Consider the following 14,809-nt stretch of genomic DNA (forward strand, 5'->3'; position numbering starts at 1 on the left):
ACTCCCAATCTGAGGAACTTTCTCTTAGTATTTATATTGATGACAGTGGTTGGTTGAAGACTGCAGTCAGTTTAGTTTTGTATGACATTCTTGACCTAGAATGCATTCACTAGTGTCTTTTCATTTATCCTGTCAATTGTTGTCAGTTATGTGTAGTTCATAAAAATGTTGTAAATTATAATTTATAAAAATTTGTCAAAGCATTTTTAAATTTTCCTATATACTTTTCAATCTGTCCATACAAGCTGGCAAGATAAAAGGTTACATGAAGTGAAATATACTGTGTATGAACATTTTCTTACTTCACACTATACTCACACAATTGTTTGAAAGTATCCACATTTACTTATTAGGACTTCCAAAGCTGAAACAGTATTTACCTTAGTAATTGATGACTTTTATTCTGTGGCAATCTTGACCCCTGCCTCCATTATGGTTAGATTAGATTGATTACCAATTGATAACTCCCCCCTCCCCCATGTCAGAAATGACCAGATGGTAATTAATAAAAAAAAGTCACTAGTAAATTAGAATATTCTGGGGGCTGAATACAAAGTTCATTTAATCAGGACACTGCATTTTCCAACAAACATAATGCTGTTTCCTAGTTTAAAACTCAATAAAAATATTTTCTAATACAGTCTTCATAATGAAATAACTTAATATATTGATTTATTTAAAATAAGTTGTCAATTAATATCAACATCATTAGAAACATCATTTTAGAGTATTTCTATTATTTTAAAAGACGTACCTTGTAATCTTGCTGGAAGAGAATTATGATTTTTATTTAGATATTCGTCATTAATTTGGAAAGCTGTTCTGCCTTTTAATATAGGCTCCATTTGGATGGCAATCACTTTTGAAACAGAAGTAGGAAGATTGCCCTCGGATTCCCACTGCAACATTTTTTTACTGTATCTCACAACGGCCTCATGGACTAATGGATGATTTCCATCAACTTTGTAAGCTCGTTTTACACTTTGCAACATCAGTAGTGGCTTTCCTGAAATATTAAAAACCAAATAAATATTTTCTAAAGTAGTTCTTGCTAATTCTGACTTATTAGGAATGTAGCATCTCCTTGTACATAAGGATAGAGGCTTAAATGGCATGGCCATGTAATGAGGATGAGCTAGGAAAGAGTGGCTCATAAACTGTACAGTTATGTTCCGGATGGTATGCGGCAACGTGGTAGGCCGAAGGACCGATGGAAGAATTCTGTGAGGCGGGATTGGCGACAACTGAGAATCCCAGTTACCCTTACAGAAGATAGAGAAAGATGGTTGGCAGCCGTTGAGCAGCCTCATGCGCCTGTTGTACCAGTAAAAAAAGAAGAATTCTGACTTATAAAATAACAATAATTAAAGAAAAAACATTGGCTAATCAAAATCGGAGCCACACGCTGTTTTTATATCATAAAAACAACACTTAAAAAATACTATTCTCTTTTTCTCTTTCTAGATTCTTTTTCCATTTTTTAATCAATTATTTTTTTTAGGAATTTATCTACCTTTGTGGGAATGATTGAGCAGGGGGAGCCACAGTTTTTTTTATCAACCCTAAAGATTTGCTAATTTTCTTATTGACCATCCTCTATAAAACAAATATCGTATTTCTTAAATGATTTTTCTTTTCATTTTTTTTTTTTATAAATTTAAATTTTCACACAAATCAGTGTGAAGAATGTGCTTGATGACACTTGGTAAGCTTTGCTACTGTTTGGTTTGAAATTTTTAGTTTCAGACCTAAATTGCCTCAGAGCTCCTCACATTCAATTTATTTCTCTGCTTTCTTAAAATAGTATTAACACGAATGAAGCCAGATTAAACTATAAACGAGTTTGTAAATAGCATTAAAAAGAGAAAAAATGCACTACACAAGTTGGGTATTTTTGCTTAGTATTATATTCAAGAAAAATTTACTCATATATAAATTATTAAAAAGAATTCATGTTTTGACATTTTCAATTTTACAAAAATTGGCCCGATAACCCGTTCAGGAATGTCTATTATATTTTCATTATCTCCAACGGATAATTTAAAATCATCGCTTAATTTTTGGAAATGATTTCTATATCTATTTCCAATTTTTCATCAGTTATATAAAATTTTCATTAATTTGAATAGAACTGAAACTCTTTTACTTACAATTGTTTAAAGTTTAATTTAACTCAAAAGCTTAAAATAATTGTCTGTACTTGAATATCTTTCTATGCTGGCTTGTTTGAATACCACTGAACTTTAGATATACATCTACATATACAAAATAAACAATATTTTCATTTTATTGCAATTCAACACATTTAGGTTGGATTAATTTATGTAAAAAATTCTTACTGTTTTAAAAAATTAAACATGAGTAACATTCAATGTAAATTTGTGATTTATTGGTATTTATATAGGATTGATATTCATCAACCCTCTAAATTAAAATGATCCCTTATTGTATAATATTGATGCCTAGGGGTCGACTACTTTGATAATCTCTGCTCTATAGTATGAGAAATGTCTAATTTAACTGTTCCTAAGATACATTTTTCAAAATATATAAGAATAACAAAACATATAAAAATGACCAAGGATGTAAATTTTAATTCAATCTAATAAGATATATACAATTAAGCTCAATAAGCATTATTCTTATCTATTTATTTTATTATTATTTTTTGTTCTTTTAATAGGAACATTTTATATAGTTAGGGGTGTCATTTGTATGACTATACCCCCTCATAATCGACTATTAAAAAGTATATACAATATAAGTTATATCAACCATGTAAGGCCCACCAGGCCGATCTGGTATAAAAATAAAATAAAAAAAAAAAAAAAGCTTAATAAGTAAGTGAAAGACTGACTAGTAGGCATCCAGTAGATTATTGAGCAATAATATTTTGAATATTGTGAAATAATTAAGTTATGAAATTATTAATAATAGAATGTTGGTTTTAAAATTGTCAAATTTACCAATAGTGTTTCATAAAAAAGGAATTGTATAATTCATAAATTAAACTTTTATCTTTTAAATTTGGGAAAAAGAAAAAGAGCTAATAAATAAACAATAATAACTTTAAAAGCCCTAATACATTAAATATAAAATCAGGCTTCATTTACTAATATAAAAACTTAACGATTGGAAGTGAACATATGACACAAATATCAAAATGTAAATCCAGTAGGTACAACCCTAGAAAATAAATTAATTAGAAAAAGATTGGAAATAAACCTAATCCAGAGTAACGAATGGAAAATTATTATGAACAGTTAAACAAGGTTTTTGTGAGCTTCAGTAAACCATACATACAGTACATACTATCTGGCCTGACATGTTGACACAATTACTTACCTTTTCTGGAATAAATTTCATAAGCCATCAGATGTGTGTAAACATTATTTGATGCCAAAGTTTGAAGAGGGCATAAAAATTTTATTGCTTGCTCTAGTGGATCAGAAACCTATAAGGAAAAAAAAATCCATTTAAGTAATAAAAATAATAATGTACAATATTTATTGAAGATAATTGGAATTTCAGCTTAAGTAACAAATTAATAAGATTAAACTTTCAATATCATATTTATGTTAAAGTAAAATAGAAATATGAATTATGAATGAATGAAAAAAAATATATATATTATCATAAACGGTATATAAAGAGTAGAAAATTTCTATTGCATATCAAAAGGACATGGTTACAGAATCAGAACACATTCAGAGAAGGTATGCAGTTTAAATATATATTTTGTGCTCAATAACTTAGATAATTTTTTTTAATAAATTTCTCCAAAAAGAACAAATACATTTAAATGAAAATGTAAAATTGTAAGCAAGGGAAAGTATGGCAGACACATTTATAAAATAAAATTTACAAACATATATATGTCAGCACAGGGAACATTCGAGATCATATTAAGGAAATTCATTAAATAATTAAATTAAATGTCTTCAAAACAATGATCAAGAACTTCAAACAGTAAATATTTCTCCTGAAAAATTAGAGTTAATATATTTTCCCCAAACAACAGTCATATATACAGCAGTACTAACCCTTGCCAATTTATCTGGAATGAGTTCATCTTGTGGAATTGAGTCACTTTCCTGATCATTCGCTGTTTGACGAGATTTATTATGCTGCTCTCTTTTTTCGGCAGCAGCGGTAAGTTCAGCTTGCTGAAGTTCTGCCTTCCTTTGAGCTTTTCTCTGTTTATTTCTAAGCTTTTTTAGTTCACTAGGAGCAAGGTCTTCTAAAAATCCAAAGAATAAAATTAATCACATTACTTCTTCAATTGTCAAAGAGACAGTACAAAATACTTTTAATTAAAACAACATACTAGCAAATTAAAAAGTTAAATATAATTATTAGTAAAATTAACACTACATTCACTATAAAAAACCTTAGGGATAAAAAAAACCTAACCAGAAAAAATTATTAATTGAAGACTTAAAATTCAAAGCCATCCTAGATTTAAAAGGACGAAACACAATAGAAAACTTGAAACAATTCATAAGTGGCATTTTTCATGTTGATCATTGTTGGTAGATGAGGTTCATAGAACACTTTACATGGAAAAAGCATGTTGCTCTGGAACCTTTCTGAATTTCAAGTCTTAATTTATAGAAAAATATTTTTACTAATGTATAGCTGTATGTTAACGTTATTCTGGATTAAAACTAAAATGGTTAATGAACTACCATTTATCAAGGATCTAACTCTATGGGGTAAAATAATAATAATAAAAACCAACATCACTGGTTAATTAATAACCAATAATTAATAGAATAATAAATACCAATATGGGGAAAAGAAATTGGAAGGTTTCAGAATGAATTAATACTTCAAGAATAAAATAGTACTTTAAGAGCAAATAAGTATACCAAATTTAGTCAGCAAGCACAAATTTATCAGCAGAGAAGCACATAACATTCCAAATAAGGATTAATGATTATGGTTAATCCATTAAGACCAGAGAATATTTAACAAAGCTAAATAAACTGGTTTGATCCTTACTTTCCTCAAAAGAAAAGCTTTAAAGTAGTAAATATTATCTTAATTTTATTTTTCAATCTTTAATAAATAACAAACAACATTATGAAAAAAAGATAAAATAAAGAAAAATCCATTGTACATTGATCAAATATTGTACCTGACCTGGAATAATGTAAAATTTCAATAAATTAATATTATGGTAAATAGGGATTAAAGTATTCACGTAATTGATTTGGATAATCAGTAGGGACTGTATGGCTAATAGAAAGATTGACTGTAAATATAGAATTAAATATTCCAATGACACCACTCTTTTTTTCGAGAAAGTTTTGAGAATTTCAAATGAAACTTGGTAGGTTTTAGTTAGGGTGAATGAAGTTTCTTTGGATAGTGAAGTTGACTTTAGTCACCTTTTCCAGCTTTTATCCAACGCACTTTTTTTGGCAAACGTTGCCTAGTACCGAACTAACGTAAAAAATAAAATTATTTGAGAATTCATTTTCCCGTGAAAATTCATTATATATCGAATAATCTTGGACAATCTAAGATACTCAAAAGCTCGTCATGATGACGAATTATTATGGTGTCTAATTTTCAATTATGACGACAATTGAATTGAATCTTTAAGAACAAAAGAATCTTGATTCACTTTTACTAAGATCTAACAAGTTTAATTTAAAATTCTCGAAACTCTACAAAGAAAGAGTGATATCATTGGAGCCTTGAACTATATATCCAGTCAATCTATAATCGAGTTTTTAACACCCTATATACATGTTCCTTTTTTTTTTTTTCTCGTTAGCTTAGTAATACACAAATATATCGTATAGAGATGAGGAGAGAGGGCCATTTTTTGGTACCTACACGGACTAGAGATGGATAGAATATTCTGAATCACAAGGGGTCACCAAAGCAGGCCTTAATTCAGTTCTTTCAGCTCATTTTAAAAAATAGCTCTATTAGGTCAATTATTGAACCATTTTGTTCAAAATTACTGGGTTTTTCGAGTCCTGTATGGACAGTTTTGTTTTATTTTTGTTTCAGCATTTTAAAAACAGTTTATGATACAAAGTTTTCCTATACAATTTCCACCCTTATCTGAAGAAGTACAGTAATATTCTCATCATCTCTATAGTTAAAGATGATTCAGTATTCAACTGAGTATGTTACTGATTATTAAAATGTCATTTAGTGACGTCAGACTTTTTAAATTTGTCTTTAGTTCTAAAATTTTTTTTAAAAACTATTTTTTTCATAATTTAAAAATTATAAATATACTTATCAAATATATTTCATTACTGGGTGGCGGCCAATAAAGGTACAAAATAGTAGAAAAAACTATTTAATGTATGGAAACCAACGTTTCGCCCCGCTTTGCTGCGCTCTTTTTTTCTACTATTTTGTACCTTTACCGACCGCCACCCGGACTATCTTACTTCAATCTACTTCATATGGTAAACTTTCTCCTTCCAATATTTCATTACCATTACATACATTATTCGTTTGATTACTGAGCTTAAAACATTCGAATTAAACCTTTGTAATAATGTTTTTAGTTTAAAAATTATAGTAAACTAAAAAAAATTAGAAACTGATGTAAACAAAGTAAGATCGATCCATTACTATCATAGTCCGTCATAAAAAATAACTACCTCGTTTCAGTAATGCTAAGTTTCTAAATCAATCCCTAACAAGAGACGTTTTGTTTACCTCTAAAACTACCTATGAGGGAGCCCCTAAATTTGAAAATAACGAACAAAAATGTTTTCACTTTTATTTTAAACGTTTGAACTAATAACCTATTACTCAGAGGTGGTAGATTTTAACATTTTAGATAAAAACAAAAACAAAATTTTAAACAACAAATAATCTCATTGAGAGTGTAATGCAGGCTTGCATAAATAAAGCTTTTGTCATTTTGTGAAAAACTTACTCCGTGCTAATCAACATACATATATTCTACTTTCCATTTAAATCAAACATTTAAGTTAAGGTCATTCAGGCGACCGTATCAGAGGTGCAGCAACGATAACAGCCAGGTCTGCACTTCAATACGAATACAGGTTGAAACCCAGAAGAAGTCATTGGGGTATCCTAGAAAGGCTGGCTGAAATTAGCTGCAAGTGATTATGACACTAAAACAAGGGGATGCTCAGGTAGCCAAAACCCTATCTAATGAAAATAAACTACAATCTACCAAGATATTTACGTGCATTCCATTAACCTCAATGAAGAGAAAGATATTGACTGTGATTAGATGACGTGCATTCCATTGCACGATAACAAATAAAATGCACTTTTATCACATGGTGTTCACGGGCCGTCTATCTAGTCTCTCAAGATTGAGCCACCCGCGAAAATGATGATCCACTAAAAAAAGTGTGGTACGTTGAAGATTAAACACATGAGTTGCATTGAAAAAAAAGCTGGAAGGGGCAAAAACCTGATAAGAAGGTGGTATAGGAGTATGAAACCGAGCTCGTCACCAAGTAAATCCATGTGAAGAATCACCTAATTCGGCATAAGATTTGGAAGAAAGTTCAAAGTGCACACCTTAGATAAACTATTTGAGTAGTACGGTGGTCTCAGTCTCACTGAATCGTGTCGGTGTTGTATTTTATTAAGCGCTTCAGTATGTTGAATAAACAAAAAATCAAAACAAAACGTTTTTGTAAAATGTTTGCAGAGTAGTAACAAACAATTCCAACCGAAAATTAATCATTTTTTTAAGACAAGATAACTTTAATAACTGAACTGATTGAGGCCAGATTTCTGTTTCAAGCTGTTGTTAAACAAGTTTCGATTAAGTTATTACAATTTTAGACCAATTTATTTTTAAATAGTAATTAACACTAATTAATAATTGAACGTTTTTACAATTAAAGATCTCGTTTGTTCAACTGAAAGCTACGAGCGAAAATACGGCTTGAAACGGGAGGGATTACAAGGTAGAGTGTGAAATGGGTTAATGAGAAGTGAAACAGACAGGCTGAAGTCCTTGCTCTATACGAAGGAGGGCTGGCAAGGAAAGAAGTTTTCTTTTGCAGCTTTCCCTGACTACAATAGTCTTTCTCAAGCTGGATCACACCCATTATTAAGGGACTACCTTGACCGACAATTCTACTCCTACAAGCCTTCTTTCTTATAGATTTCATTTTAAGTTTATTGAATCTCTGAACACATAACTTCTACACTACTAAATACAAACTTATCATTATAAGTTTCAAAATACCGTTTATTTACCCTAAGTAAATTGATTTTTGTCGCTTATATCTGAGAGTCCTTGTTAACACTCATCATTCCCTCCCTATGTTTGACTTCTGCTTAGAGCGACTAGTCGTCTAAGTCGAAAGTTTTGACAATCGCAAGATGCCGGAATGTTAAAACAATTTGAATCAAGTCTCAGTATTCAAAATTTGATTTTCTCATTAAAATGAATAAATAACCAACATTTTTGTGATATTTGTCATAAATGAAGAGCTCTGTTTAAGTTATTTATGATGGTTCCACATTTATTTTTATGAGGAAATAAAATTTTGAAATGCTGAGGCTAGAGTTAAACTGTTTTAACATTCCGGCATCTTGAGATTGTCAAAGCTTCCGACTTTGACCACTACCCACTCTAAGCAGAAATCAAACATAGGGAATGATGAGTGTCAATAAGGACTCTGAAATATATTAAGTTACAAAGCGACTATCGCCGTGGCCCAGTCGCGCAACTGTTGTTCAGTTAGGGCACGGTCTAAGTCTGTTCTAGTTAGACAAAAATAGTGACAAGAGTGATGACAATGAGTGTCTTTATTGAACTTCAAATGTTCGAAAGGATACTTAACTATATTCCATATATTTGGAATTTTTCTTAGTACGACAATGCGGCCATCGCACAATGCTTGTCCCGTTAGGACATAGTATCACAAGGGATGGGCCATCCGCTGATGAAAAACTATAGCTTACTCAATGTATTTCTTGGAGCTTCTCAAATCAGATCTGAAATGATCTCTTTTGTGGTGTCCTCCACTTGATCCAAATGATCAATTAAGCCAACCTCTTTCGAAAACAAAAATGGGTCCGGTCTACCAAATTTTTCTACAGATGCAATGGCAGCATAGTAGTATTATCCTGTCCAACCGGTGAAATTCACGATCAGAATATAGAACCCTCCCTAACTTTGCGATGCATATGGCGCACGTTTTGACAGAAAATCGGGTTTAAACGCAGATAACTTTAGCATTCCTGACAAAATTTGTGAAAAATATTTATGATTTATGCATTATTTATTCTTAAATATCCAATAATAAAAGAGTATAGATGGCATTTCCTTATTTATTGGTCCCTTTCACGGACACTATAATTATTTTCTCTTGCAGGCTTTTAGTTTTTTTAAAGATACTTTGAAATGATAAGTACAATAAAAGATTAAATATTACTGCCATATAGCATACTGGCTTCTTTTATAACCAATAGTAGACACCGTGGATGTCTGTTGAAATTACCCTTTACCCAACCCTTCACTATTCTGTGTCCACACAACCCTAACAGCATCAATGACCGTTGCGCTGTAACATCAATCAACTACCAAGTACAGGTCAGTGCTATAATAACCCAATGGATATACGAGATCCACCGATTTTTAGGGTTCTCTAACTAAATGATAAATAAATTAATGAGTTTAACTATTAAGTTATTTGGTAAGTGGAGTTCTATCAATGGGTAGATTCTCCACTATCTCACTAGATTCTTGTCACTATCTCACCTACAGCAAGTATACTTATATATATGTTATACAGTTGTAAATAACAATAAATAAATGATTAAAAAAAAAAAGTTATTTATTTCTGTTGGTAACCCACACGTCAGGAGAGTAAATTCCCTAATCGTATTACCTAAAAATTTCTATCCATAACGTAAAACGTTTAATCTTATCCCAGCTGCAGATATTACAATATACTCTTGTAAATTCTTACTTTCAAATTTTTAGATACGAGTCGCAAACCAAGAAATTCCATAACGGTAAAGATTTTTAATTTTTAAATCAGGCTTTCCTATAGACTGTCGTACATTTAAGATCCTGTAAAACCTCGGAGACTAATCTCTATCTACATACTCAAAAGAATCTATCTCTTTATCATTGAATCCATCAAAGTTATTAGTAAAACCTATAATTTTTTAAAATATAAATATGGGCCTGACACATTGGTGCATTGGGTTCCCCCATATATATTTGTTTCTAATTAACTATTTTAGATTATTTAATATTTTTGTAATAAATAAATAAATACATTAAGCATCTTGCGGTTCAAATAACGAGTAAACTACCGACATAAAAAATGATCAGGTAAACAGATCATTTATACATTAAATCTTACACTTGAGGAAAATGTCTGAATAATGAAAATAAAATATATAAAACTCTCCTTCATAGATTATAAGAGGAAACTAAATAAGAATAAAATTCTTACCACTGGATTTTCAGTCGCGAGAAATAATCATTTAACAAAGGAATGGAGTTGAGATACATTTCCACAAGGGCAAATACGAACTTTTATTTGTATTTGCAAATAAAAAGAAAAAAAAAAACGTTGAGAAATGCTTTAGGATTTGAATGTTTCTGAATACCATTGCTTCACTTCCACCATCTTCAGTCAGTGCTTGGAAATAACAAACTATTTCATTCTGTTACAACATTAGAAACTAATATACGTAAAATAAATTTCAACACTTCAAGAAAGATTATTCACTTTTACATCCAGTTCATTTACAAACTTAAATATTAAAGAGAGAATGCCAGGGTGATATTTGCCTATTCCACGACTAACCACAGCTTACCATAATGGGAGGGCTTTGTTTGACATTAATTTAAATTTTTAAATGTAACACAATATCAGATATAATCCAAATCGTAAGTCACTACCATAAACCCCAGCTCATACTTAGTTAAAAATAAACACTAATGACTACGATACACTAAACAAGCAGCCTGATCAAAGAAGACACAACAGAATATACTGACAGACTTCAACACTGACTTAATTTATTTTATCAAACTGTTTAACTTCAAAAATTATATCCGAGAGTAGAATAAAAATTTAACTGATACTTTCAGTTTTTTAATTTGTTAACTAAATATTTTATTTTCTCTTTCTTATATTTGTATTTATTATATCGCAAATTTAAATTGAGGATGTAAGTTATTTATTTTTAATAAATAATTTTTAATCTTGTTATTTAAATTATAAATTTTACACTAGTATAGCGGACTATCGCTAACCCGAACTAATTAAATCCAAAGCGGTTTGGATTAGAGAAAAATTCGGATTACGAACGGAAAAAGTCACATAATTTCATAAATAGTAAATCAATTTATAAACAAAAAATATAAATGATGAAAGGAATATGGTCCGGGTGCGGTCAAGAAAAACTCAAATAGTAGAAATATACTATTTTAATGAGCCAACGTTTCGCCCCACGTTGCAGGGCTTCTTCAGGGCTATTTTGACGGCAGTCAAAAAATATAAATGTATGTATTTACAAAAAAAAAAGTTTATACGATTATTAATCATTGTTCAGAAATTTTCCTGTTAACTATTTTCTTGTGAAATATTCGCTTGTTAGAAACTTGAAATCGTATTTATTAAGCTCTTTGAACGCTTCTGCTTCAGCAATAAAGTCTGAAAATTCAAACAAGAACAAAAAGGGACTACATTAAATATGTTTGAATGCACTGAAAATTAATTTAATGAAAAGATAAATTATATCCACTGATAAAGAAATAGATAAAATAAGTAAACTTCCAAATTTTAATACATAGCTAGAATTTTATTTTAAATAAAAAGAGTTGGTATTTTTAATTAAGTTATTTAAGCATCTCCATATAAGGTGTTGATAGTAAGGTTTTGTACACATACTACGTACACAAAATTAAATCTACATTTTTCGAGGTGGTTCGGATTATGGAGTAGACCGAATTAACATGAGTCCACTGTTTACCTAGGTCTTATTAAAATTGAAATAAAATTACAGAGTTGCATTTTCAAATTGCTTTGTCAAAAGTATTTTTAATTTTTGGAGAAGTTTGTCGGGGGATGCGGTCAGCAAAGAACAACATAAATAAACAAAACCATGTTTATTTATTTTATGCCGACGTTTCGACTTGAGTTTCAGGTCTTCATCATGGCTATAGAACAAAAGAGATGACAACAACATTTAGAGAAACATACAATTGAAAAGGAATAGTATACAAACAAATTTAGAATTATACAAAATATTGAATTAAGTCATAAATGATAAAAAATTGATAACTGATAATTGAATAGTAAAAACTTTTTAATTGTTTGATAATCGTGGAATTATATGGTAGTAGATTGAAAACAGTGACAGATGAAATATAATATCATGTAGATAAGAAGATATGTATGTATCTAAATGTTGTTGTTATCTCTTTTGTTCTATAGCCCTGATGAAGACCTGAAACTCTGGTCGAAACGTCGGTATAAAATTACATACCTTCTTACCTATATGATATTATATTTCATCTGTCACTGTTTTCAATCAACTACCATCTAATTCCACGATTATCAATCAATTGAAAATTTTTTACTATTCAATTATCAGTTATCAATTTTTTATCATTTATGACTTAATTCAATATTTTGTATAATTCTAAATTTGTTTGTATACTATTCCTTTTCAATTGTATGTTTCTCTAAATGTTGTCATCTCTTTTGTTCTATAGCCCTGATGAAGACCTGAAACTCAGGTCGAAACGTCGGCATAAAATAAATAAATATGGTTTTGTTTATTTATGTTGTTCTTTGCTGACCGCACCCCCCGACAAACTTCTCCAATAATTAATCTACGGTCAACTATCTACACCTCATTATTTTTAATTTTGTTTATTTGAACTAATTAACTGTCTTTATTAAAGTATAAACAAAATCTATCAAGTAATTTGATAATTAATGATTGGAGAAGATGATCGGGGGTTGCGGTCAGTAAAGAAACAACATAAATAGTTTAGCAGAAATCTCTGCCTACAAGTCCCTGATGAAGACCTGAAAATCATGTCGAAACGTCGGCCATAAATAAATATTTTTTTGTTTATTTATGTTGTTTCTTTGCTGATAGTCATTACGGTCAACTATCTACACCTCATTCTCAATTTGATAATTAACTGAAGGAGGAAATATTTTACCAGGCTGGAAACAAATATCCGAAAATATGAGTATTAATACACTGGACATCTCAGTATAAATGTTCACCCTCCTTAACTCTACATTTTTTGGAATTCACATTTGATTTTCTCTGTGCCTCAACAGTTGCATAAAACCAAATTCCAGGCCAAATTAAAAGACAAAACAAAGATTTTGCCCAGATTGGTCCTTACTGATCAGAACGAGTTGTTCTCTTTGTGTGACTGGGGTCACAGGTTTTTTTTTTTCCGGCCATGACTCCCATTGGAGTCCTATACTGCGGGGTCACAGGTTAATTCAACTAACGATATTTTAGCAGAGATAGAGATGTGGACAGCATCTGCCAATAGGTGTTATTTTGGAAACTGGAAGTAGCTCAAAATCGAGAACCACAAAAACACGTTTGTATGAGAAACTGATCAGGCAAGTGTGAAGCGGCATGGGCCTTGTCGAAGTAGCTGAAAAGGGATCTCCTACCATTTAAGAGAAAAACCCTGAAACGCATTTACGGCCCAGTAAAAAAATATTCAACATAGAGAAGGCGAACGAACAGAGAAGAATACTCCTGGCTAAACGAGCCAGAAGCTCCGTTAGGCAGTACTTGACGTAAGGACTTCTTCTTATAGTAGAGGAGTAAGTGAAAAAGATGTGATAGGCTCTCTAAACTAGTTTTTTTATTGCTGCCATTTAATACAAACAAATCATTGTCAATTAATCTAAATAACGAAGTCAAATCAACATATTGCGTTCATATCCCGTGTCATCTGCATCCGTGTGTGCATCAATTAAAATTACTTTTAGTTGTAAACCTAGAACATAGTAGCTTTTATAAAAAGTGAAAGTTTTGGAATGCGCATCACACCAAATTTTTTTTTTATTTCATTTATTATTTTATATTTAAAATTTTTTTTTTTTATTGTGGTGTGAAATATATTTTCAAAATCGATTTATTTTCAATGGTCTCTGTTATCTAAACCACTTCTTCATAAAAGATAATTAAAAATTAAATGTCCATTCGAATTTCAAGACTTTTCTAAAGTTCTATTGGCTGCTATATATATTGATTTTTTTTTTTTTTTTTTTTTTTTAGTAAATTGAAAAAATCTCAACGCTATATCGATTAGAAATTATCATTTGTATCTTCAATGCTTTTATACCCTAGTGTAAATCACCAGAAATTTCCGTCGTTCTGTGACCCTGTATTTCGAGATTATGTCAGAGACTTCCGTGAATATTTAATACATTATTCCTGTGAATATATTAACATAAATGTAAGAAATATTTGTCTTAAAAATATACTTAAATTGTTCTGACCTATCTTAACATCGATCGTTTTTGAATGCGGTGGCTTTTTCCTTTCCGGTTGAGAGAGAAAGGACCGGCAACATTCCCTCCAAGGCCAAAAAGTAGACCACAATACACTAGGAGCCTTACGAGAAAAAGATTACTCAAAAGTCCAATCCTTACGTAAGACTCTTTTCAACCAGTTAACCTCTACTAGAGGCACTTCTTTAGATTTGTTTTATGTAGGTATTAATAATGGATTATTTTATCGATATTTATTTTTTTAAAAATCAAATGTATGCAAAGAAATGTACATATCCTTAAAAGAACATGGGTGGTGTACATTTTAAATA

At 30.4% G+C, this 14,809-nt stretch overlaps 1 protein-coding gene across 1 annotated transcript in view; it reads right to left on the minus strand.

Moving 5' to 3' along the window:
* Naa15-16 (N-alpha-acetyltransferase 15/16) overlaps positions 1–14,809 on the minus strand; it is a 142,008-nt gene that overhangs the window by 3,830 nt on the left and 123,369 nt on the right. Inside the window, exons 12-14 of the mRNA XM_014427910.3 lie at positions 4,044–4,240; positions 3,346–3,454; positions 755–1,006 (exon numbers count right to left, since the gene is read on the minus strand). Coding sequence (XP_014283396.1) covers positions 755–1,006; positions 3,346–3,454; positions 4,044–4,240 — 558 coding nt within the window. The remainder of the gene's footprint in view (positions 1–754; positions 1,007–3,345; positions 3,455–4,043; positions 4,241–14,809) is intronic.

Source organism: Halyomorpha halys, unplaced genomic scaffold (assembly GCF_000696795.3).
Source record: "Halyomorpha halys isolate HHAL.00 unplaced genomic scaffold, Hhal_1.1 Scaffold680.1, whole genome shotgun sequence".
NCBI classification, from domain to species: Eukaryota; Metazoa; Arthropoda; class Insecta; order Hemiptera; family Pentatomidae; genus Halyomorpha; species Halyomorpha halys.